Source organism: Sparus aurata, chromosome 4, assembly GCF_900880675.1.
Source record: "Sparus aurata chromosome 4, fSpaAur1.1, whole genome shotgun sequence".
Lineage (NCBI taxonomy): Eukaryota > Metazoa > Chordata > Actinopteri > Spariformes > Sparidae > Sparus > Sparus aurata.
In genome coordinates, this window is record NC_044190.1 from 22225994 (window position 1) to 22252401 (window position 26408).

A 26408-nucleotide genomic window follows, 5' to 3' on the forward strand; every position below is an offset into this window, starting at 1 on the left:
AAAATATCATATTTCTCTGCATACATTAAATATTGTACACCTATTTTTGAACTCAGTTCAGTGCCCTAGAATTAACTGATTCTGAGGCATTCTCAGTACCACTGAGATGTGATGGTGCATGTTTATGCCTTGCTGCAGTAAATGGTTTGTCATGTTATACATGCTTCCTTTCATGCATGAAATTGTCTTTGAAAAGTGATCTCATTTTTCTGTACCACTGCTGTCTACTGTGAAGTCTAGTCACTTATGAACTCTACTAGCAGAGATTTTGTAAACACTAGAGATGTGTGGTGATGCACATGTAAGCGGTGATGTAGATGAAAGTGTCCTGATCCGCAAACACTAGCCAGCACACGCTTTCTGTGTAATGTCATCAAAGGTGCATCCCATTGCACAAAAGCGATTTGTGAGCACTGCTTACACACAGATCGCAGACGTTGGCAGCCTCTCGTTTCAGAAATGATCGTTGCTCTCAAATTGCAGATACATTTGCGATTCCTGCAGGGCCCCATCACTTATGAGCTGCAAGTATGGGATTTGTTTTCATGACTGAAACTGGTCATGATTAGTGAGAGGAAATGATCTCACGCTGTAAATTACAGCTTGCATGTTGGATACGTGGCAAAATGGGCCCTTGGCTTAATTTTTGGCACATGCAATGCAATGTCATCTGAGGAGGTGTAGAGTTAGTCATTCTTTACCTCATCATCGAAATGAAGGACAAGATTATTGTAGTTTGATTTTCCAGATGTCAAATGTAGGGAACTGTCATTTCTGAATCTGTGGCAATATCCAACATGTCAGTATTTTCCAAATCAGTTTGGTCAACTGTGTTATATGCATATTTTTTCCCACCTAAAGCAGAAAAAATCAAGTCTCTACTGTTGTGGAATTCTCGTGCTGGTATTTCATTTTACAGCCTTTTTCAACTGATGCCAATATTATCATACATCCCTGGCACAATCCAAACCTTTCTTGTCCTCAGTTTTGTGGCCAATACAGTCAAAACTTTGGACACACCTTCTCATTTAATGCTTTTACTTTATTTTCATGACTATTTACATTGTAGATTCTCACTGAAGGCATCAAAACTATGAATGAACACATATGGAATTATGTAGTAAACAAAAAAGCGTGAAATAACTCTAAATGTGTTTCATGTTTTTATGCCTCTATGTTCAAATACTATAAGGAAAACCACTACTAAGGAAAAGCAACAAGCAGAAGATGATATATATATATATATATATATATATATATATATATATATATATATATATATATATATATATATATATATATATATATATATATATATATATATATATATATCATCTTCTGGGGGGGGAGACACGGACGTACGGACAGCCGGTCATCAACTCCGTCAGCCGGGGGACGGACGGACGCTCATCGCCGTCAGCCGGGAGCTCCTAGCCGTCAACCGGGGGACGGCGGACGGACGGACGGACGCTCGACACTGTCACGCGCGGAGTATAGCGGCGCTGACCGAGCGGTAGAGCGGCGCAGCGCCGCTGTTCCACCGTCTGGGGAGAACCCTGATATATGTATATATATATATGTATATATATATATATATGTGTATGTATGTGTATATATATATATATATATATGTATGTATATATATATATGTATGTATGTGTATATATATATATATATATGTATGTATATATATATATATGTATGTGTGTGTGTATATATATATATATATATTCATATATATATATATATATATATATATTCATATATTCATATATATATATATATATATATATATATATATATATATATATATATTCATATATTCATATATATATATATATATATATTCATATATATATATATATATATATATATATATATATATATATATATATATATATATATATATATATATATATATAAATTCCCTTCCTGATATTCCTCAGCAGGTGTTCTTGCATCCAAATAATCTTTATTAAATCGCTGCTGCACCTTTTTTGATAAAAATCAGGTGCAGTGACCTTATCTGTGTAACCAACATTATCTATATTCCCAGCAGCATCCAGATGAAGTGCTGTTGTTCTCAGCTGGAGTGCTCCCACTCCTTGCCTACTCTGTTTCCTGACTAATTTGGCAGGAAAGAGCATGTCCGCTCAACACTACATGACACTACTGACCTAAGCAGTAACAGAATTTCCCTTGCTTCCTTTTCACTGTTCCTACACCGTGTCCACCTCAACAGTCTAACCAGAGTGTCCCAGCTCGCGCCTGCTGACTTTCTAGAAACTATATTACAGACACCTTGCTTAAAATGTATCCCTTAAATACTTGCTTGGTTCACAGTTTTCTCACATTTCAAGCATTTACGAAGAAAGCCTCTAAGAAACCATCGCTCCAATTGTCATAATAGGTCCCATGAGGCTTGCGATCCTCTTGTCAGCACACCCCTCTTAAAGGTTCAGTGTGTAGAATTTAGAGGAGGCAAAGAAATTAATACAATTGTCATAATAATTTTTTCGCTAGCATATAATCTCCTGAAACTAGGAATCATTGTGTTTCTGTAAACCATAGAATGAGGCCTTATGTCTACAGAGGGAGCGGGTCCTCTTCTGCAGAGTCCGCCATGTTCCACCGCCATGTTTCTACTGTAGATGAAACCAAAACACTGGATCTAGTGAGGGCTTTAATGTTTTTTGGGTAGCTGCTACTAAAACATACAACTGAACTTTTTAACCTTTTTCTTCAGAGGCCAAATGTGCATCGGCTCACCTTCACCTATTACACAAACTCATGCACCCTCCAGTTAGCCTATGGCTCCTGAGACTGACCACTTTCACCCAAAGGCTAAAAACACTGATGTCAGAGATTGAAAGCCTGGAGGTGGCTGATGGTGTTAAGTCCATATGACAGCTCAAAGTCTGACTTTTGGTCATTCTAGCCTTAACAAACTACAGATCTGTGCCAGCCCCTTAAGCTTAGTGACAGACAATATGACCATGTGAACCCTGAGACAGTCTTCATCAGTGTTAATACATGATAACCTTCTTGTAGATCTCTGAATTGTTGGAGCTTTCCCTGAGACTGTTCACTGCTCCTCGCAACAACAGATTCCTTGTTGACTGAAAGGGAAGTTGGTGGGATGTATACATCACTGACTACTTTTTTTCAGGGCAAAACAATGCATGAACACCATATCCAAATGTATCAAGATTAGAAAACTTACTGTCTAATTATTAAACTACTACATATGGCCTAGCCTGTGAACAGGAGCTCATTTGCTCAGGGAGCTGTGTCGGGCCTCCCTCCAATTCAAACAGATTTCCATCTGATCTGATCCATATCTGGCCAATCGCTACCATTCATCTAATATGGGGCATGTTTGATTGGATGACTGACAGAGGAGCATTACCATCTGGTAATGGTAAGGTTTGAAAGTCACGTCACATGTTTTGCTGGTATGATTGGTTGTAGGCTTGAGAAAAACTTGAACTTTCAGGCTAGGCAAAACTGATCAAATACAACCCCTTCACACATCACAGTATCACACTATAACTCTGGATGTATCAAAAGTTTAGCCCGGAGGAGCTCTGTGTGTTAACATAAATGTCTGGAATATTTTACCCTGCCAGCTCCCCAGTCCAAAATCTGGGTGAGCCACATTGGTGAATAGAGCACGCAGTGGGCGTGACGCAACTGGCACGTAACTGGGAGTATACATGTATCTAGGGCTGAGGAAGAATAGTTCTTCTACACAACAGTGACGAAGAAAGAGAAATGTCAGCGAATTGGAGGGATGAGCGATGTGAGAACTTCTGGCTGTTTAGACCAATGCCAAAATTGTCAGTCATTTGTCATTTGCAACCAAATTATAAAGCAGGTGCAGTATTGCACCTTTTGAGTCAAATCCTGCCTCCTGCATGCTTCTATCAAGGTGCTGTGTGTTAATGCCAGGCTAAGAATGGCGACCCACTGACACTGACAAGAATGAAAAAGAACATAAGACTATATATAATCCTACATTATGGCTGGTCTCTTTTGTAGTTTTAACTACGCTGAATGCGATGCACTCTTTGGCCTCTACAGCAACCTCACCTCTTTTTAACAGGTCCTGTAGCTACAAACATCGGCGTACTGATGGTAATACTAGTCATGGAACAACCCAAGGCAACTTCATCAGTACATAGCGCTGCACTATGACACTTCTTTCCATGCCCACCCTCCCCCAAGCCACCTCCACTGCCCCCACCCGGTTCCCTACTTCCTTTCTTTTCATATGTATTGTCAACCCAGTCTTCAGTCTACTGGAAGCGTCTTCTTACATGCCTCTAGATGTCTTTTCCCTATTACCATGCCTTCCACCAGGAAGCCTTCATTTAGCTTGACTTCTCTTTCTGCTCCCTAATGGACTTGGCCCTGTTCTTCTTTTGTCTTCCTTTAGTACCATGAAATTCACCTTCAGGAGAGAAAGCCATCATTCCTGATGCTTCTTTACATTTTGTGAATATAGTTAGATGATTCCACCCCCTCTATTCAGTTTCTTTTCTGTTTTCTCTCAGGCTTTATATAGTTTGCATTGTTTCCTTGGCACACTGTATTGACAGTAGTGTCACACTTAAGATAAATCTTTGAGAGCAGTGAAGAAGAGCAATGAAGCACGTAATCATTTTGAATAGATTCACTGCGTCATTTTTGACCTTATTTCTTGTTTCCGGTTAAAACAAAGACATAGCCTTTTGGCATTTCTGTCACAGTTCTTGCCATTTCCAATCTTTTGGAAGTTCATAGTCTATATTTCGTGTTTTAACAGCTATACATTTGTAAGCCTGTCAGAATGACTGCATATGAGGTCAGACAACCCGATTAAAAACAAAAAAAGAATTACATCTACCTAATCCTCCCAGCATATGGGAGAAAACGCAAAGATAGTTAAAACTGCTAAAAACGGCAAGAGTTTACATTAAGTGCCGAAGCTAAAGGTAGTGTGACGTACAGTCATAGAGAGGTGTGGCAATATGCAGCATTTTCTTCAACAGTTGAGACCAGGCTTTGCAACTATGAGTGTGATCCTTACCATACATTATTCTTGAAGTTGTACTTGTCTGAACTTAACCATACCTTTCCCATCATTTATTTGTCATGACCGTGAGCTGCCTCTAAATATAACCAATAAGTTTTGTTGCTTAAACTTGACCACACCTTCATTATAAGGGCAGGAGACCAGCGAATTCTCACACTCATGCTCATTTTGTGGAATTCTTCCCAACACATCGATAATATAACATGCATCTCATTATTTTGCATGTATTAACGCTTGTACACTGAATATTTCATACAGACGCAGATTGTTTCAATTTTAAAAAATTGTTCCTGAACATGACATTTTCACAAGTTTCTAAGGGAATAATACATGGATCTTTCTGAAAAAAATGGCATTTTAAGATGGCTGATATCTATGATTGAGCACAACCAAAAATTGTGTTCTAGCAGATTTGAATATTGATACTGATATTGGATTTGGCTTGATTTATTTGGGCCATGGCAGATGTATGTATAAGTGCCATACTAGTTTATATTTGTGATTTCTCCAGGCATGTTTTTAAGAAAAAAAAAGAAATACATTAAATTATTTTGGCAAAAATCCTTAAAATGAGCTCTATCCCTGCACTCTGCATCACACTTCTGTAAGTTTACCACTAGACCACGTCTAGCTCCCGAACTAGCCATGATGTCATAAAATCATGCTTAAATCACATGTTAAGGTTTCCGCCTGCAGCAGATGAATGGGAAAACAGCTGTATCGTGTCAAACTGTACATACATCATTCAGCATAGTGAAGGTCAAACATCATAAGTAACAATAAGCAAAAAACTATTTTAAGTGGAATAATATGCAGTTACTTTGCCTAAGCTTATCTTTGGCTTATAAATAATAGAATACAATAATAATATCCAAGTTTATTTACCATAATGTTAAATGCCAATATTTTATCAACCCCATACTAACCTGCTAGACTGTGAAACATTAACTTGATTATCATGAATGACTGTCTCCCACAGCAACGCAGAAGTGACGCTGTTGTCTGTGCTGATGAAAGGCTGTGAATCCTGGAGCCACCAGGCTGAGTATATCGAAGAATCTGTTTGGAGGATTAGGTAGAAGTAATTATTTTTTAAGTAAAATGTTTAGGTTTAGGTATGAAAGCATTATCATTCAAGACAGACAGGCTGGTATAGGAACATGTTGAAAGTGGAACTACGTTATAGCAGACACAGCAGCCCCCGCGCCCCCCTAAACATTGACAGTCTTACAATTAAATACATCCATTTATATTCAGGATATCTTGAACTTACTGAAATCTCTTTCACAATCCACTGGACCTTCATTGTACTGCACTTTCAGATTTGACTCATGATGCTACTCACAATAATTTGCTTGTTAAGTCTGTGTCTGAATTCAGTTTTATGCCACAATGAATCTTTCCAGCAGAGAAAATGTAGCTCAGTAAATCTCCAACCTGCAAGACAAAAACAGACAGTTTGGCTGGGGGGGTGGGGGTGGAGAGTGATGACTCATGCACACAAGTAGAGGTCCCTCCCTTTCCATTTCTTTCAGTGTCCAATCAGTTCTTTCGCAGCTGTCATTCATGCCTCCAAATCAGATCCCCACAATGCTTTACTGTCCTCTGTAAATCACTTCATTTGCAGAGGTTTAGTACATGCCAGGTAAATGCAATCTCCATTCACATTAGTTTGACACACAGATTGCTGCCTGATAATGTGATTACCTTGTAGTGCAGGTGATAATCCTCTGCATCCCGGATGTTTTGGCCATTCAGTGGCCCCAATATCAACTGAAACACAAAGTGGCACATTTTCCAATCCCCCAGACTAGATTTTAATGTAGTTCCTTTATGAGGATTGTTTTAATTTTGAAAGAAAATAAGTCTAATGCATAAATAGTTCTCTGAGATGAAAGCTGGATTAATTCATCATTTTTAAAACGTAATTACTTACAGATTACTTTTTCAGAAAGCAAGCAGGCTATAAAACGGAAAGACTAATCGTTGCCCTGGGTTGCCCACGTACAGTAAATATTGAGTTATTGGCTCATAGTTTCAGAGAAGATACAAGTGCCTGCTACCCCTGTTTCTCCAGGGATCTCCTCAGCACCACTGTGGTGTAAGAGCCAGTCTCAGGACTCCTCGAAGTGGGCGGATGCTTGACATGGGCTTTATGAGCTTTATGTAGAGGAGGACAGGGACTGGGGTTTTCCTCTTTCCACTCAGTTTTTTATTGAAAAGTATAACAAATGTAACCATAGAACAAAGGCAGAGCTGGTATGAATTATCTGAACGTGGTGGTGAGAAAAAAGAGAAAATGTGAGTGGGTTGAGGATGTTTGACTTGAGGTGACTAGAGTGAGGGGAGATTACTGCACAATATAACCAGAAGCGTCACAATGTATCTACAGCCATACAGTGAAGCTTTCAAAAATGATTTACTTTAAAACCAGCAATCCATTAAAGGAGAACTTCGGTCGATTTAAACATGCAGCTTCATTGCTCAAGCTATCATTGACTTGCCAGTACCGAAGACGCGAACAAAGTTGGTCCAGCCATTACAGAGCTCCGTGAACGGAGATGTAGCATTGAACGCTAACAGCATGGGGTCAGAACTTTACACTGTGTTTTAAGCGTCTTAACATGCTCCACATCTCACACCAAAAGTTATGCAACATCAGCAGACCCTTACAACACAGCACTGTAGCGTGTATGACTCAAAATGAATAAAAAAGTAGTTAAAACAGTGTGTTTGTGCAAGGAGCTACTTACCTGTTTGTTGACATCCGCGTCTTCCGGTAGCTAGACCAAACTAGCATATCCATCGAGTGTGCACTTAACAGGCTTAACAGGCTATTGTAAGGCTCATGGCTCATGACAGGCTGTAACATGGATATGTACATTATGAACATAAACACGAAAATGCTGGATTACGTTTCCGTCGCCGCCAGTGAGGGAGTAAGTGCACGCTCGACGGATTGACTAGTTTGGTCTAGCTACCGGAACACACGGATGTCAACAAACAGGTAAGTAGCTGCTTGCACAAACACACTGTTTTAACTACTTTTTTATTCATTTTGAGTCATACACGCTACAGTGCTGTGTTGTAAGGGTCTGCTGATGTTGCATAACTTTTGGTGTGAGATGTGGAGCATGTTAAGACGCTTAAAACACAGTGTAAAGTTCTGACCCCATGCTGTTAGCGTTCAATGCTACATCTCCGTTCACGGAGCTCTGTAATGGCTGGACCAAATTTGTTCGCGTCTTCGGTACTGGCAAGTCAATGATAGCTTGAGCAATGAAGCTGCATGTTTAAATCGACCGAAGTTCTCCTTTAAGTTTAGTTCCCAAAAAGATGACTGCACAAAGTAATCCAGTGTGAGCGACATCGTTGTCACTGAATAGCATTGATTTTCTTCTGCTATCGTTAGCTCTGCTACTGCAGCTCAATCTTTGATGCAAGATCAGCTTAAAATTTAGCGGCAGATCATTAAAAGGAAGGTGCTAGTAGGCAGGGACTAGTGTTTTGAGTGCCACTGGTAACCTCTGAGATTGTGCCCGGATAACTTGGCACGGTATATTTTCATGTCCTCCTCGATGCAACAGGGTTATACTGACACTCAAGACACATAATATGAGACCATCGAGTTAAAGCAATAGTTTTAATGCAACCCTTACAATGAGATATATAACCAAATCCATGATAATTGTGGTGTTAAAGTGTTGTATATACTGCCCACCTAAATATGTTTAGGTGAACCTAATAAAGTGGCCACTGACTGACTGTATTCATAGCAGAAAAAAGAATTAGCAGTAGTATGAGCAGCATTGCAGAATCATTTGAGTTGTCATTTTGTGTATGCATTTATGGTTCAGTCCACCCACAACATGATAGGATGTAGGATGTACTGTATTTCCTCTAGTGAAATCCACAAAAAATGTGTCATCAGTTTATCTTAACTCAAGGAAAAGTCCTCTGACAGCACCAACGTCCCTGGCTGTCCCAGGATCAGCACCATGGACAGCGACCATGGCAAACTTATGTACAAAATGCAAAAAATTATCAACCTGCAAACAGGGACATGTATTGACAGTCTTAAACCTTTACCACAGCTGATTGAAATATTTTTTTTTAGATTAGTGAAATTCTCCGTTGACCACGGTCTGTTTGTCTTCCAGGAGCAGGACACAAATAGTCAAGTTAACTAGAGAAAAATAAAAGGACAAGAGAGCAAAGTATCTGAATGACACATATACACATAAAGTAGCTCTTTTTTTTTTTTTTATAAAGGTTTATTCAAAAGTAGCTATGTGCAGGAGTGGGCAGGTCTCATAATTTCTAAACTGCTCACGTTGTGCAGCCTTCTCCTTGTGAGAGTTAGCTTTGCTTTAATACTGTTGAAATATATCTTTCATGCTATTTTGTCAAATGATATCCACAACAACAACAACAATCAGAATGCATTTATGCTCAGGTGGAACATTCATGATCGAGGACATATTATAGAGAGATGGTTTGTTTGTGTTTGTTAAAGTCAAGCCGGAGGGACTGGCCCATGAATGTACATTACAGGACTGTCTGACGGGCATTGACCTAGTCAAGTGTCTCGTTGAAGTATCTTTACATATAGACTTTTCATTTTTGGAGGCTATATGCTATCGTATTGATGGGCTATTCCAGGCTGAGGATTAGCTTGGAGAGCTGTGGGTTTGCCTTTAAACAACAGCTACTTAAGCTGTTTTCTAAAGTTTAGAAATACAAATGTTTTGGTTCATATATAATACACTTGTCTTGAGGTAGAAAATAACAGACTCTGTGGTGGAGATGTCTCCATTAGTTACCTCCATATTTCTTACAGCATATCAGGACATTCATATGTGTATGATGCAAATGTTTACAATTGTACTGTTTATTTGTGCTTTTTCTAGTAAATATGACACAACTGTATTATTTACAAGGATACAAGGATGCCGCTCAGCCTTGCTTCTAATTTTGCCCAGTGGTCACTTGAATATGGCAGAAGTTCCAGAAAATCCACTGTGGCCTAAAAAGCCTTTTTCCCCATAGACCACCATCATAAAAGAGACATCTGTAAGAACTGTTGACAGGACGCCTTTAAATGCAAAAAAGGTCAATTATTACTCTAACTATAATGAATTTTAGTTTTGTATTCATGAAACTTTCCTTGAGCAGAGACAGGCAATTTTAAAATCCACCATTTTGGCATATTCGTGAGGAGAGCTCTTATTGGGCTGAATAGGCACCATCTTTGGGTTTACTATCTAGTTCTATTAAACAATCTCCATGTAGCCCAACTCTAATAAAGCAGTTTTAAGTGATTTTTGATGCATTTAATGTCACAGAGGTACTTTGCGCAGCTTATGTTGACCTAAACAATATTTTACTTGAGGGAATGTCACCTATTTGATTTTTTTTTTTTATCCTCAAATACAGTTAAAAAGCTGCCTGATAAACGTGGCTTTATGAACCCATATATAAATCTCTCCTGAGCCTAAAGCAAGGTGACCTCATGAAGAACTTAAAGACACTTAACCATGTCTACGTGTTTCATAACAGCCCAGATTGGGCCTGAGATTTGCTATATATGGTGTTGGGAGACTCTGTGACAAACAGACTATCCAGCTTCCTGAAATTGTTTGAATAGTTTTCCAGTATGTCCTCAGCCTTGTGCTACACTGGGAACACACACATCGGTGGACTAGTAGCCTATGTCCTGTTGCAGCCAATCCAAAAAAGGGATGTCTCTGAAAAAAAGGCAACACACTGGCTAAATGGTAGACCCACGAATGCCTGCTTGGATATGTTTCTCAGAGGTTAAATACATAAAAACTTTAACATTGGTAATCATCCAGTGGTCCTTACTTTCCATGGCTGATGCTGAAAGCTCAGCAGTCCCTTTTTTTATGTCAGCGTGTACAATGTGTCTCCGTGGATATGGCTGCACAGTATACAATACACATTTACTATCAGTCTGTTAGTCTTTGGCTTTTCTGCCGCTCTCTATTCCCAGTCACATCTTCTTCGGGGGAAGATGCTTGACTAGTAGCTTGCCGTTGCTTCCTTTACATAATCATGTCAGCAGTGTTTTGTGATTGATCGGGCCAAGATTCTTGCTGACTAATCCAAAAAATCAAATCATGAGAGCTTTGATAATTGAATAATCACGGTGGTCTCAAATGGGATTTGGTTTTTGTTGCTTTCAACTGTGGCATTTAATTCCAAAGCTGAATAATTTTTTTTAATTGGCAGGACAAAAGACATCCCTTTGGGTCTGGTATCTTCTAGGGAGCGTGAATCGTTGAATGAATCATTAGCTGCAAGTGTAGTTAAGTGTGAATCCCTCAGAAATGTGTGTGAACATGAGAGTAGGATTCATATAGAGGCCCTGTATGTAGCATCGTGCCTTTATTAGATTTGGTTTGATATCCGCGAGTGTTAACCTTTGTCAGCCTTTTTATGTCTGTGTGTACATGTCAGCAGATGGGGGAGCATTTCCAGCAAAACAAACAGTGTGTGACCAAGTCTGCTTGTTTAAAAGGAAAGTGAACATAAACAGTGAAGTGACAGGCACTGATAAACAGCTACAGTGAGACAATAACAAAGAAGAGAAAAGTAGAATAAATAAAAAAATTCAATCAGCAGCAGATATTTTCTTAAGGGCCTTAAGGACAATCCATGTCTGTAGAGTGTCAGGTGAAACATGTGTGACAAAATCTTAAATATTAAGCTATGACCTAAATACTCAATGTATATTCAAATACATATTTGAAATGTATATTCAAATACATAGATACTAACGTTGCAGGATGTGTTCACCCAAAAATAAAATTCAGCCATGGAAAAGTCAGGTGAAGTTTTGAAGTGCACAAAACATTTTCTGGAGCTTCACAGCAGAACAGGGTTGCAGCATTTTCCTCAACAACTGAAGTAGACAGGACTGCAATCCAAATCTCTGTAGGCACCAAGATCTCAGATTTATCTAAAAAAGACGCTATTCACGGTTTTGATGTATGGTCCAGCTTGTGCACCCGCTTCTAGCTTAGCGGCTACAGTGAAGATAGGCCTTAAAAAGGGTGTAAATAGAATCTTTTCAAAGCAATTTGGGACCTCAGGGGTTCAAATTGTTTTGGTTTTAAAACACATGCCAATCTATTTCAGCTGTTTAGGAGAATGCTGTAATGCTGCTTTGCTGTGACGCTCCCAAATTGTTTTGTGGATGACAAAACTTCACCCAATATTAAAAGTTTTTCCTTGAACGATACCAATTTTGATAAATTTTGTGCTTGAATTGATTTTGGGTGTCTCAAGTTCAGCACACCTAACGGAGCTAACTGGCAAGTAGTAGGGTCCTGTTTCTAAATGACGTGGTATCGGAACGGCGCCTAGCCTTACGCACTCCCCTATACCTAACGTATAAGTAACTGAATTTTCTGTCTTGGATGAAGTTATCTTTAAATCCTACTTGTATTTTACTATCATATTTACCCTTTTTTTCATTTTTGTAACTCCTTTAATATTTTCTCAGCACCAGCACACATTTAGTCATATGTCACCGCCAATTAGTGTGATAACATTTACCAAATTATAGTTTACTTTGGGGGTACTGTGAATATCGGCACTGAATTTCATGGCGATAATCTGTTAATTAATTTTTATGATAGTGGACCAAAGTGTTGTTGCAACATTAGGACTGAGGTGCCTGTTGACAGTAAATCCTTCCTTACATCTTATCACTGGGATATTTATCTAAAATATTCAAAAATGAAACATAAACACAGCTGTTGTGTGATCTCTTTGTACCAAGTGACCTCACGGGAGTAAAGCATGTAGCCATTAGAGAACCTTGTCTTCTAAATGTGCAGTTCTGTCTCCCAGATGAAAAAAATAAACCTCCGTAACAGCTGGGTCACTTTCTCTGGAGTTTGTTGATTCTCACTTATTGGTTTAGAAATGACCTACAAACCTCTGATGGGTGTGTTTGAGGCGAATGTTGCTTGTAGATGTGTCTTGTCCTAACTAGCTCGAATACCTCCTCAAGTGCCTTTTATTTAAACATGTGCCAAAGGAGTGCAAACAGCGCTGAATGGATGAGGAATGAAAGTATTTGTAACTCTGCAGCATTCCTTCGACAAAAGAGAGATTATCTCAACATACAGGGAGGCATTTGCAAGGAGCCCTCTGGCAAAGAGTTTTGTCAACATTTTTGTGCTCCTGTATCACTTGTTCACTCGCTCCCTCACTCTCTCTTACTTACTCTTAGACACACAGGTACTATGTTGGGTTTAGGAAGCTCAGGCAAAAGGCCGCATGCATCTCAGACGTCTCTGACAATCTCTTGACAGAGTAATTGCGGGAAGCTTTTCATGCCTTTAGAGTTTGTCTGCTCTCACTGGCCATCTGCTTTGTGCACCCCACCCCCACCTCTGCTTCCTACCTGCAAGATGAATGTACATGCCTATTACATCAGTTTAAATAAAGCAGAGAGAGGGAAAACTTATTTGCACCCTTTTTAAAGTAGAGTTCAACATGTGGAGGGAAGCTGTGGAAAATTGGACAACCCTCTAAGAAGGTGTTTTATGCGTAACCGTGCTGTTAAAAAGTAATTTGACTAAAAGATAATCTCGGTGATGGAGCATAGCAGCAGTTTTAAGTGTGAGATTTACGTCCACAGCACATTATATAGTCTCTTCACTCTTCCCTGCTGTCAAGAAGACCATTGTAATACCCATAATCACAACCTTCATCCATTCATACCCTGCTCTCATGCTGCAGACACGGCTAAAATATGTGCACACTTGTATCTCGCCGTGAACTTTGTGTGACAGAGAAAGAAATGCAAACCGGTTACCTCCACTCTTGCCATGGCAACGGACGCGACAAGAAAAGCGATCCTGTACCTGTGTATCTGTCTCCCTAATGGTCTGTGTGTTAGTGTAACAAGATCTGTAAAAACTCCCCTCAATGACATTTTAGATCCCCCACTGTAACTGACCTGGGCTGGGGAGTCACAAGTAGGATTTAGGTGAGTACTCAGCCTTCTCTCAGGTTCCTGTTCCCCTTTTCCTAATGAATTCAACCATAAGAAGACTTGAGATGAGGCCCCTTTTTTCCATATGGCCAGGAGATTATTTACTCTTGTCGGGGCTGTGTGCACAAATTGTCATTAATGCAAAAATCATACTTTTTCCCCACATCAGACGTGCTCATAAAATCTCTCAAAACAGATGCTCTTACTCGTGTTTTTGATTTGACACGCCAAATTAGGTCCTATGTTGTGTTTACTCTTTCCTTTTGGGTTGAAAAGCTCTCATTGAAAATGCTGTGGGGTGACTGCTGAAGTGTCCTGCATTATAGCACCTTGCAGCTTCACTGTTGGACTGCACCACTCGGACTACTCCTAACTCTCCTATTCCCTCTGCTGGGAAAGGCAGATATTACACACCCTGAACAGAGCACAAAGCGTCAACTCCAGTAATTACTTTTATTTTTAAGTATCATCTCTGCGATTAGAGCCCGAGATGACCTGCGTTGTGTTCTGGCTTCCTTCCAGTCTGCTGCTTTCTCGGGGAAGGCCCCGTCTAGGTGAGAGCCTCGCTGACACCCCTCCGTATGAAATATCAATGCGAATGACTCACTCCCCAAGTTCGGTGTCAGTCATCATTGCAAATGCCAAACCCATTATCACCAAATCTTTTCAAGAAGTTGTTTTGTCCATCTGGTGGCAGGAGCAGCAGGCTTTTTGGACAAAGATTTTCACAGCAGCATTCAGGGCTTTTGAAGAAGCTTGTTTTCCCTCAGGGTGAGGGGGACAAGATTTTCAATTTACCTTATAAATGACCTTGCAAACATTCATTTCTCAATTTTTGGTTGCACACACTTAATTTTCAGTTTATTTCCTGTGTGAGTGAGGGTGAGAACTTGTATTCAACCTCATAAAGATAGATCGTGCCTGTGCTCAGTGCAGCAGTGATACAAACGTGAATAAACATACAGTATTTATATTTCCAAACAGCCACCTCCAAGAATATTGAGCATCAGTTGGCAGTCTTTTCTATCATTTGCACCAGTCACATAAATAGGCTTTGCCTTTTTTTTCTTTTGGCTACAGCCTCCTGAAGATGTGACAAAAGATTGTTGTGACAAGTGCTGCACACTCCAGCAGAGGACTAGTTCATCTCCTGGTCGCTTGTGTCGACAGTTTTGTATAAGCCAGCCTACTTTGCTTTTTGTGTTTCTGTTTTCGTTTTCCTTTTTTGTATTGAATAGCACAACAGGCAAGTTCATTATGCGTGTGACTCATCCCACTAGCCCACACCCCCTCCCCATCTGCTGCTGTGCGCTGGAAAGGAGAGGGAACCGCCATTGATCACTTCTTCCCTCACACATGCACGCACACACCCCACCTTCAACGTCACTATCGATCGACATGTTTAATGTTTTTGCGGGGAATAGCTGGCATTTCCTTTTGTGTCATTTTACATCTGTTCGCCACCATTTGCTGACATTAGAATAAATCACAGAGCAAGAATAAAAAAAAAGAAAAAGTAAAGCCAGTTATTCCAACAATCTCAGCCTGTACAGTCAGTGCAGGGCTGTGATTTTCAGTCAGGAAGTATAGAAGGAAATATGACTGGGCAGGAGATGTTTTCTGCTTTCCAAGTGTTAATCCATGAGAACAGCTTACTGACTAACAGCCGAGATGCAGGATGGTTGGCAGGTATTGGACGTTTCCTTGATAAAATATTTTCCCACTTACTCCCCCTCAGGATATTGTTAATAAACAGGGTTAAACAGCTAAAAATGCTTGTAAGTTGCTATAACAGTGACATACAAAGGAAAACTATATTCTGAAGTAGCATTTATTAATATTTTGATTAATTAATTAATTCATTCATTCATTCAGTTACAAGAGCATCTAGTTTTATTTATACAAATGTTTTAAAAATAGATTAACCAAATTATTTCTGTGGTATCCAAAGGGTTGTTATATCAGTTTTTGTGTTTTATTTGAAATACACACAGTAAGTAGAGTTAACATCAAACAGTTTCAAAATATTTTTGAAAAATATTCATAGTTTGCATTTCTCTCAAGAGAAATAATCATTTTAAACACACAGAATGTAATTTTCTGACACTCAGGTTTCTCAAACAAAACAAAACAAATGTAAGAAGTGTGGGATCATCAGAGTCGCTGTCTTTTGGTGTCAGACAAAGTTTAATTCTGCTTATGTTGAGTCTTATTATCAGACTTCCTTCTTTACTCTCTAGCTCTCCAGCTCTGAGGTTAAAGCAACAGGCAACCAAATGAAACGCACCGTTACCTTGAACAAGATTAACAACCCAAACGCCAGAATACATGTTAGATAGGTACGTTTCTTCAAAACCACAGACCTAAAAACCAAACTGAACTTCTTTATGTAACAACCTTTTGTATTTCTCGCTTGTGAAAGCACTGTGCTTACGCTGTGGTTAGGTTTCCGAAGAAAAACAAATTGGTCAGGGTTAGGAAAATTGTTTTTTAGCTGAAAATACCTGCTTTGGTCCCCACGATCACAGAGGGAGATGGTCCGACTTCCCGTGAAAAAATAGTGGTTTTGGACACCAAAAAAATGTCCTTAAATGTACTCAGATGTCCTTAAAAATATCCAGTAATGTGACTCGAACTGTGGTTGGCCATTTGGCAGCCTCGTTGGCTTTTTCATAGCACCAAAAAACTACAGCAATGTTTTGGTGGCGTGCGCCAGGCAGTCTCTTCATCACTGTTACCAAACATAGCATCATGTGCCACCAAAACCGACATGAAAAAAAACAAATTCTTCATCTTTGTTCCATATATAGTACGATAATGTAAACAGGCTGAACCTCCCTTCACAGAAAATCATGACTGGTTGTGACATCTGTGACAGGTTCAGTGCGTTGTAATTGCATTGGCCAATGATACTGCATATTCTCCGTTTTAAGAAAGATAAATCTCCACCATCGATTAATCAGAGCAGCACATTTTTTGGTCAGTTGGTCTGAGCCAGGACTGGATGAGACAGAAAAACTCATCCCTGCAGTGTTTAGGATCAACAAGAGTTCTCGTTAACGGGTGACTGTGGGCCAAGTGGTTTCTCCTAGTGATGGGGTTGCCAGCGTTCATGCCACATTCTTGTCATATGTGAGATACATACATATATATATATATATATATATATATATATATATATATATATATATATATATATATATATATATATATATATATATATATATATATATATATATATATATATATATATATATATATATGGCGGTATAAACAAATGACACTTGACTGCAGATTTTAATTTTATGCCCAGCATAATCCCCCTTTTTATTGAATGGCTGGCATGGAAAATGACTTTTTAAAGGCTGAACGTAAAAATTAAATAACAACAATAACAATAATAACAAAAAATACAACAATAAAATAAAAAAATATATATTTAATTTAAATTTTATTTAATTTAGGGTCCCAGCCTGATAGCCTGTGCTTCCCTCTAGGTTTTTCTCCTCTACTCTCATCTCTCTCTCCTGCTCCTTCACTCGGCTCTCCCCCTGCTGTACTCTGCTCTCCTTCACTTTGTTCCACTGCTCCTCCCTGTCTAATGTTACTTGTCTAATACGATTACATAAAACATTAACGTTAGAGAATTAACACTCACATCACATCTGATTACAAGTGTGAACACAATTTTTTACCTAACTATCATCATTTGAGTCAGTAAAAGGCTAATGATACCTGACTAGCGTCATCTTCATCAGGTGTCTTTCTCTTCTTTAAGAAATATTTGAACAAGCTTATCTGAAAATGCATTCAGCAGTTACATCATGGCGTGTATATATTCGCTTAATGCTATCAATTAGTTTACTCACGTTAGCGACACTGAGTTGAGTTGGCACCGGGCCCAATTAATTAAGCTACCGATATGTTACGTAACCTTAGCTGACCATCAATATTTTGAGAATGTCTATTGAACTTATAAAATCTATTATAAGTTTTCTTAAGCTAATAAGTCTACCTTTTCTCCGGTGAGTCATTGCCCTATTTTCGGCGGTGGTGTATTTGCGACAATTAAAAGAAAAAAAAAGGAAAGAAATTTGAAGGAGCGGCGGCTAGGATTTAGGAGTGGTGGGCCGCCACTCCTAAATGAATGTAGAGGAAACACTGCAGTTTGTCATATGATAATTAAAAAACAGTGCATAACAGCAATAACCTCATATCCATTAACTTTTCGGTCACATTGAAAGAATGTCTTTGGCTGATGGGAGGCCGATATATATGTTTAATTTTCAGGCGATTCCGTAAAAGCAAGTTCCACGTCAAATATATCGGAGGTTCTCAGTCATATTTCTGATCTGGGAGTCGAAACGAATGCTATATAAACATTGGAATATCATAATTGTGATTACTTCCAGTATGACATGAGTACAGCATGTGCACCTCCACTTAAAAATATCCTTGCTCAAATGCTGCAGTTTATCAGAGCTTTGTCCTCTTGCTGATGGAAATTAAACTGAGAGCCATCGGAGTGAATCAAAATTCTGTTTGGGCCGTGAAATCAAAAGAATGAGCAGAAGGAACCAAAATGTTCTGTAGAGGAAAGGGAGTCAGGTGATAATACGTCGAGGCGTCAAACTTAAGACCAAAGATTTCTTCATTATGGGGTTATGGTGACAGGCGGCTATATAATGGTTTAGTTGGTCAACAGACACACTGCTGTGGGACTTGAACATAAAACAGAAACAGAGAACAGTGGCTAGCACATGCAAGACATTATAGATCCTTTTCTGAATAATTTAACTGATGCTGGTGCTACCATGTCTTTCTTGTGTCCCTTTTTTTTCACTTGAACTCTTCCTACAATATATTTTTTATGTGTCACATTGTAGTAAATGCAATGGGAGGAACAAAATATCACGAAAGGAGGATTTTCAACCTTCCTCTTTGCTTCTCATGCAGGATCTGGTAACACATGGGAAACATCATTAATAAATTGTCAATTTATAGTTAATTCAACTTTAATGAATATTAATACATTTTAACAAAATGGTGTTTGTTTGCAGGGGCGGCTGTAGCTCAGTGGGGAGAGCTGATTGACTGGTGATCAGAAGATTACTGGTTCGAATCCCGGCTCCCCAGGGCGGGACTGAGCTACATGTCGAAGTATCCTTGAGCAAGATACTGGACCCCAAAGTTGCTCCTGATGTGCAGTTGGCACCTTGTGTGAAGGCAGCCACTGCCATCAGTAAGGGTCCTGCGATGAGCTGGCGACTCATTCAGGGTGAACCCTGGCCTACGCCCATAGAATGAAACTGGATTTGGCCCCAGTAAGCCCCGCAACCCCTTAGGGGGGAAAAGCGGCAACATCCCGCAACCCTCACGGATAAGCGGAAAAGAAAACGGAACGGAACGGAACGGTGTTTGTTTGCATACCAACATAATACAGTGATAGAAAGGTTTACAAGGAACCAATCTAAGTGCTCATGGTTATATTATTCTATAGCCATTGTGTACATTGCGCAATCAATATTTACTTATATAATTAAATACTGCGTAGTTGATCTATAAACATTACTTATATGACTGTGATACAGCTGCTACTGATGTTTATAACCTTTGTTAACTATGAAATTAATTATGGATATTACAAGGTGGCACCTAATGTAAGCTTATTTAAAAGTAAAGACTGCAGTGTGAGCTGATAATTCATTTCCTCATCAGTCCAGGCATGAACTTCACAGTAGTAGTCTGAAAGCAAAATGCAAGGCAAAAAATATTTACGATGGGGGGGGGGGGAAGGTGCAATCATGCAAGATTTATACGGTAATTGGATTCTAAGCATCAATCTTCCATTATTGAAGTGCAAAGAACACCCTTTAATCAGTTCAGTCTACTTATATTGAGGAAGTAAATTCTGAATTAATTTCAGCTTTAATACAGTACTTGTAATTAAGAGATAGGACAGACTGAGAAACATCAGGTTTATATGACACCTTTAAGTGCACCATTGTCTCTCAAAGGGGCTCTACTTAACAATTTGCAGTAATTTTCATGTATTAACTCCTTTTTTTAAATTTGCCATATGTGTGCAATCGTAAATTGATGTGAAAAATTAGACCTTCAGCGTTTCTCTCAATTGCCTATACAAGCCTGTGGACGATTTGTTTAGGTTGTGCAATGCTGCTGGACTGTGGATCAGAGCTACTGACGCTCTGCTAACAGAGAGCAACAGTAGCTATCGTTAGTTGAGAAATGGAGTTTGCTAATATAAACTAACGACCGGCCTCCAGCACAACACAGACGTTCCACAGAGCCCCTTTAAAACACTTAAAACACTGAAAAATTAACATTGTAAGTAAAAGATGATGATGACAATGATGATTAACAGTGTATAAGGACTTGTGGTGTGAGAAGAATGTGTTGTCTTCTTGCTTTCTCACATGTAGGTGGTCCTGGACATGACATTTGGAGGTGGTGGTCATACCAAAGCCATACTGAATATGGTTCCTGAAGTCACAGTGCTGGCCCTAGACCGAGATCCTACAGCCATTTCTCTTGCCGAGCAGCTAGCCAAGGAACACTTGTAAGTGATTTATTGAAAGATATCAACAAGTTAAAGCTTATGTTATAAGCTGTCTAGACAAATGTTTATACTATATCATGTTTTGGCCATACATTTTTATGGTCTCAGCTGACAGCTGGACCATTTTGAGCAATGTTTGGTTTGTGGTCATTATTTCTTAAAACATACCGTAGGTGTGATATAGTATTGCAGTTCTCCTTGTATTTCTCACTTCTTGCCGGAGCCCCGATCAAATACTGCTCGCCAACAAACAGCCCCTGAGTTCTACCATCCAATCAAATCCATTTCTCCTTCTTAACTTAAAGCTTTTCTCCCCCCACGCAAAGCTGGTGGGCCCGGCATGTCATTTGTCAGAGTAAGGGCCCACGCCTGCAGTGTGAGGGAGATGCTGCCTCCCACGGAGGATCTATAAGAAATGAGTGGGGGGGTGTGAGTAAAGAGGAGCCTGGAGAAGTTAAGACGTCGAGCGGGAGAGAAAAAAAAGGAAAAGAAAACATGAGAGTGAGAGAACAGGGAGACACGAGGACACAATGCCAGGGTGAGAGGGAGGGTGTGTGTGCATCAGCAAGGCGCGGGTGGATGAAAATGAGATGTTCCTAAGACCATGGCGTGGGAAGGAATCCTTTTACGTAGATTCTGGGGAAACCTCTCTCAAGGGAATCTGCCAGAGCAATGTGCCTGTGAGCAGGGAATGACAATTAAGAGAGAGAGAGAATGAGAACACTGTATTCTGTCAGCTGCAATATACCCCTGCTGTAAACTCTTCCACGCCTACTCGTGATGCAAGTTGAGAGAAGCTAGAGAAATCTAGCAATTAACCAATATTATTGGAAGCCTGAGTAAAAGACCCTGGCAGCCTACGCAGTGCATGAGAGGATTTTCTTTCTCCTCTGTGCTCCCATGTCTTGAGGAAAGTATAACCTCGATGCAAACTGTTGAGTGTTGGTGTGAATCTGAACCCAATTCCACAGGACACAAAGAGTCATTTCACCCCCGAACGTTTTATTAAAAAGCATCAGGCTTATGAAAGTTACTCTCTGTTCCCTCAAAGACATTCATCTATCTCTTCAATTGGATTTGTCTTCCACATGTGGAGCCTCACTATTCTCTGCTTTTCACCATTCTTGTTGCTATGACTTCCCTTCGCCTTCGAAGCTGATGTTATACATGTTATAAATCTGAAAAGAAACCACGATTTTTTTGAGAAGCAAAGTCAGATTTACATGTGTGTGTATATAGACTCTATATGCTCAGTCCACATAGTGAGGATGTAATGAAAATGTTATAGAATATCTTTATTGTCATTGTTACAGATACAACGAAAAGATACAACGAACAATCCAACGAAATTAAGTGCAGTCCTTGTTCAGTAAATGATTTGGGCCCTTGGCTGAGAATCTAAGATGGCATTCTGAATAACCTCTCATTTCATCCAGCCTGGCATTGTGTCCACATTATCCTGCGAAAGAGGGTTTTTTTTGGTGTTTAGTTTTGTCCTAACCAATCATTAGCAAGTCATGTAGTAGCCGTCCCATCAGTGTAATTTTCAGACATTAATTCACCAATTTAAAAGTTGCGTCTGCGAGTCTACTTTGAACAGCTCCTATGGTCTCATCAATAGCACTGTTTTTTTGGCGCTAGTCGATGCTATAGATGTAGCTAGGAGCCCGCTACGTAGGAAGGAGACCAGGGCATTCTTAGCAGGGATTCAGACCAAAAACAGCCCTATGTTAAAATGCGAGGGGCTGCGTTGGTGCGGGCTTGTTGTTTAAAGTACTGATGGGATTTTAAATATGATCCAGTTCCACTTGTACTAACAGATTATCTATTTAACGGCTAATCAGATGGCAAATCACTGCTGAACCATATGTTATAATTCTCATAGTCAGGATTTTAAAACCCTAGAAAGGTATTGCAGTGGAAAAATACATTGTTAGCTTTATTTATGACAATAGTAATATTAATGGTAAAATTACATTGTAATTGGGTTTTGTCCAGTGTAAAAAGGGTAAGAAATAATCCACCAGGAATGTGCGCTTGGATGTATGTGACTGGCCAATGTAGTGTCTTGCCAAATGAGATGAGCGACACAGTTGGTGTAATCTTCTTGTTTTTTTAATGGAGACACAAGCAAGCAAAGTGTAACATCTTTGCATTGTGCAGTAAAACATACAATTCTGCTCTTCACTCAGTCCTATCTAGTCGATTAATAACCTCAATCAGTCAATCAGTCAATCAATCAATCACCCATCACAAACATCAAGGGAAGTGTAGATTTCCATATTTGGAAACTTTCCTTATCTGTTAAGCAGCATTTTCAAACAAGGTTTTGAACCAGGAAACAAGATGATAATAAATAACAGCAGGGGAGCATTTAACAGTCTTTTCCAAGAGACGATGGCAAAACCACCAACAAGTTAATAACAGACATTGAGCAAGTTCACAATTTTGCTGTCGCTTTAATTGTGAATTGTTTTTTATAACCGTCCTTAGGTCACCTGGGGTAGCACAAATTGAAATTTTGAATAAAACACATTTCTAAAGACAAACCTGTTTGTTGGATCTGTGTTTGTAGCCTTTTTCTTTTTTTTCTTCGCTGGACTGTAGATATTTTCATCACTGCTCCCCTGCTGAAAGCAATCAATCAGCATCTTGTCTCAGGCTTCAGTGACGCAGGTAAAGGAACTGAGCAGGTCAACACAAGGGAATATTTCAGGCTTGATTTGTGAAGAGGCAGCATCGTGTTGAACGAGCATGCGCTCAGACTGAGGCTGCTGTGAGGTTCCTGATGTCCTTACTGAGTGTTCTCTTCTCTCACAAGAACAAGTGAGTGCAAGGAAATATTTTTGGTGAGGGGAAGGTTTGTCAGGAAATACTTGGATGTAGACAAAATGTTGTGTTTCATGCAAACTGAAAAATGTCTTAATTATCATTGAAGATTCATTGTTGACTTTGATGGCACAAAAATACATTTCAATACAAGGTCACCAACTAGAAATCTGAAAGCTCCAGGAACATTTCGTTGTCTAATGTAATGACGATGTTTTTTTTACTTATACCCTATAATGCATATACATTTCACAACTGGTTTGATAGATAAGGATTGTTGATAATGTAGATATTCTAATAAAATGTATATGATTTGTATTTTTGAGAAGTATACATTTTGTTTCTTTAATCCAGTAAAATTAATATCAAGTGGATCATTAATGTAGGGCTTCAGCTATCGAATATTTTTAGAATCGAGTATTCTACCCATTTATTGAGTAATCAAATAAAAAATATTTTTGCATTATTAAACAACAATACCAAATTATGCATAACGAAAATGACAGGCCTGTTAAATAGACCAAGCAATTGGCTTCTATTCCGGAAAAAAAAATACAGGTACTTTTTCCAACTATTCCTAACACCGGGAGTAAGGGTGTGTGTTTGTTTATGTGTGCACACGTGCGTGAGGGAGAGTGAGAGAGACGAGATGAGTGTGTGTGTGGAAAGGAGTTATTTGGTGTAGGCTATTACTCTCTTGCAATGTAACATGAATTAGTGTCCACATCTTAATATGATATCTAGTCATACCGACATCAGACTACAGCATCATATATCATACCTTCTCACTAGCGGTGGTAGGCTATGTTAAATTAGCTAGCATCAATGTTTACGTTAGCCTGTGACGGCGACACTTGGTTGACGTGCTGTTGTGGTGCGCCAGTTCTGCTTTGCAGTAGACACATTGCACTTTGTTACCTTCTTTCTCAAGTGTGAAATGATCCCAAACTTTGGACATTCTCTGCCATCGCGCCAACTAAATTCTGAACATAGCGGTGTGTGTCCGCAATGACAGTCGGTGTGGAAAAATTATCCCTGAGCTAAGCAGGCCACATAACGTGAGTGATAGGAATTAAACAAAGCCTCAAAGCAGCAAATTTTGCATATTTCAGACCTTGTAGTATCTGTTGAGTGCTTTAGCGGGTTCAAATGAGTTGTGGGAAATTGTGTGCACCCTTGTTCTGCCCAGCTGAAAAACTTTTTGCAGGATATTTAACAATTGTTGATACATTTCTGGAGTCTCCTTGTAGCGATGAAAACAGATAACATCATTTTTTGCCTGTGATATAGATGTTAAACTAGAGCACATAAGAGAAGTTGTTTGATAAAAAAAAAATGTGGAAAGTATGCTTCATGAATCGCTCAAATGTGCACATTCAAAAAACAGAACATGTTTCAAATAAGACAAGACAGTTAAGTGCAAGATAAATTTTAGAGCTGGCATGATTGCAGAGAAAATGGAATTGGAAGACACGAATAGACAGAAAATTTCCACAAGGCAGTATAACTTGACACAAAGAACTGTCTCCACAAGGTGAAAATGTTTCAACTTGAGATGAAAAAAAAAGCAGTAGTGAAAGGTTTTATGAATCCTCCCCATAAATGTCCAGATAGGAGAGAAACAAAGTGAGAGACTGAAAAGAAATAACCCTTCAGTGTTTAGGACAAATCAACATGGACTGCACAACTGTCAAACTTGTATGAATTATGCGTAGTGAGGATGATGCTGATGCGAGTGTCAGTAGTTTTGCTAATATTGGGTGATAAAATAAAGATTTCACCTGGTGATGGTGTCCTATGAGCTAAGGGCTCGCCAAAGTTATTGCAGTTGATCCTGGTGGGAACTTAAAAATCTCGACTACATTTCATGGTCATTTTGAATAGTAATAATCAAAATTGTTTAATGTTAAATAGTTAAAGGGTCTGGACAATGGTGAGCCAACAACCGACAAACTGTCACCCTTGCTAATGTGGCTAAGTAATATCAGTTGAATTTTATTTAAAGGTCATCAATTTCACACAGCTGTTAGAGGTCCAACAACCCTGTATTCGAAATGTATTGCCCCTAACCCATCCGTGGTCCTGAATTTCAGCTGTCTAAAAGTGGCTCAAGTGAGCTTTACTGAGAGCAGGCTGTTTCTGTGCCTGCAACTTTAAATGCTAATGAGCTCCGTCTGTCAACACCTGCCTTGCCTGCTACCGACCCCTCTCAGGGAGACGATGCCGCTTACGCTAGCGGTAGCATGCGCTAATGTTTACGGTGGATGTATCGCTATGGCTCGCCGAGATGCTATCGTTCAACCATACCAGTTTGACCCAGAATCGGACCCAGAAGGAGAAGTACAGACTCTGCGGCTGCAGCAGGACATTTCAGAATGGTTAGTGGCCAGCTTTGTACTGACCCTCTTTACTGAAGCCGTCCGACGTGAAGTGATTAGCACACACATACAAGCTAACACGAACTGCAGCCGGCACGTTGTCATTTAAAATGAAACGCAACCACTGTCTCTTCTGTTCTTCTGTAGCTGGTACAAAATATAGGCACTGATGTTGATTTTTACAACAAACAACAGAGCAATTTGCTTGTCTAACTCTGAGTGACGACATTGCGAAACACTTCTGTCTTACCGCTGGACACACTGAACTTCACCTCGGGGATGAACGCCCCCCTCTCGGATATCTCCTATCATCGTGCAGAGGAGGCCGGCCTATGAAAATGACTCTGTTCGTTACGTAACGAAAGGAGCTGTATCTGAACAGCCTGTTGGAGCGCCGTTTAACCAGTGGGTGGACTATAGAGACGATGCAGGAATCATTTGCTTTCCTCATTCTGGGAGTTGGTACGCTCAGGGAGGACCAGCTTATATATCTAGAGACCAGAGTAAACGTGT

The 26408-nt window shown here is 39.5% G+C and overlaps 1 protein-coding gene across 2 annotated transcripts in view; it reads left to right on the forward strand.

Annotated features, from left to right (window-relative positions):
* Window positions 1-26408, forward strand: part of mettl15 (methyltransferase 15, mitochondrial 12S rRNA N4-cytidine) — a 59914-nt gene that overhangs the window by 9881 nt on the left and 23625 nt on the right. For both annotated transcript variants that reach the window (XM_030414305.1, XM_030414306.1), the window contains exon 3: window positions 20552-20688. In XM_030414305.1, the coding sequence (XP_030270165.1) occupies window positions 20552-20688 (137 nt within the window). The remainder of the gene's footprint in view (window positions 1-20551; window positions 20689-26408) is intronic.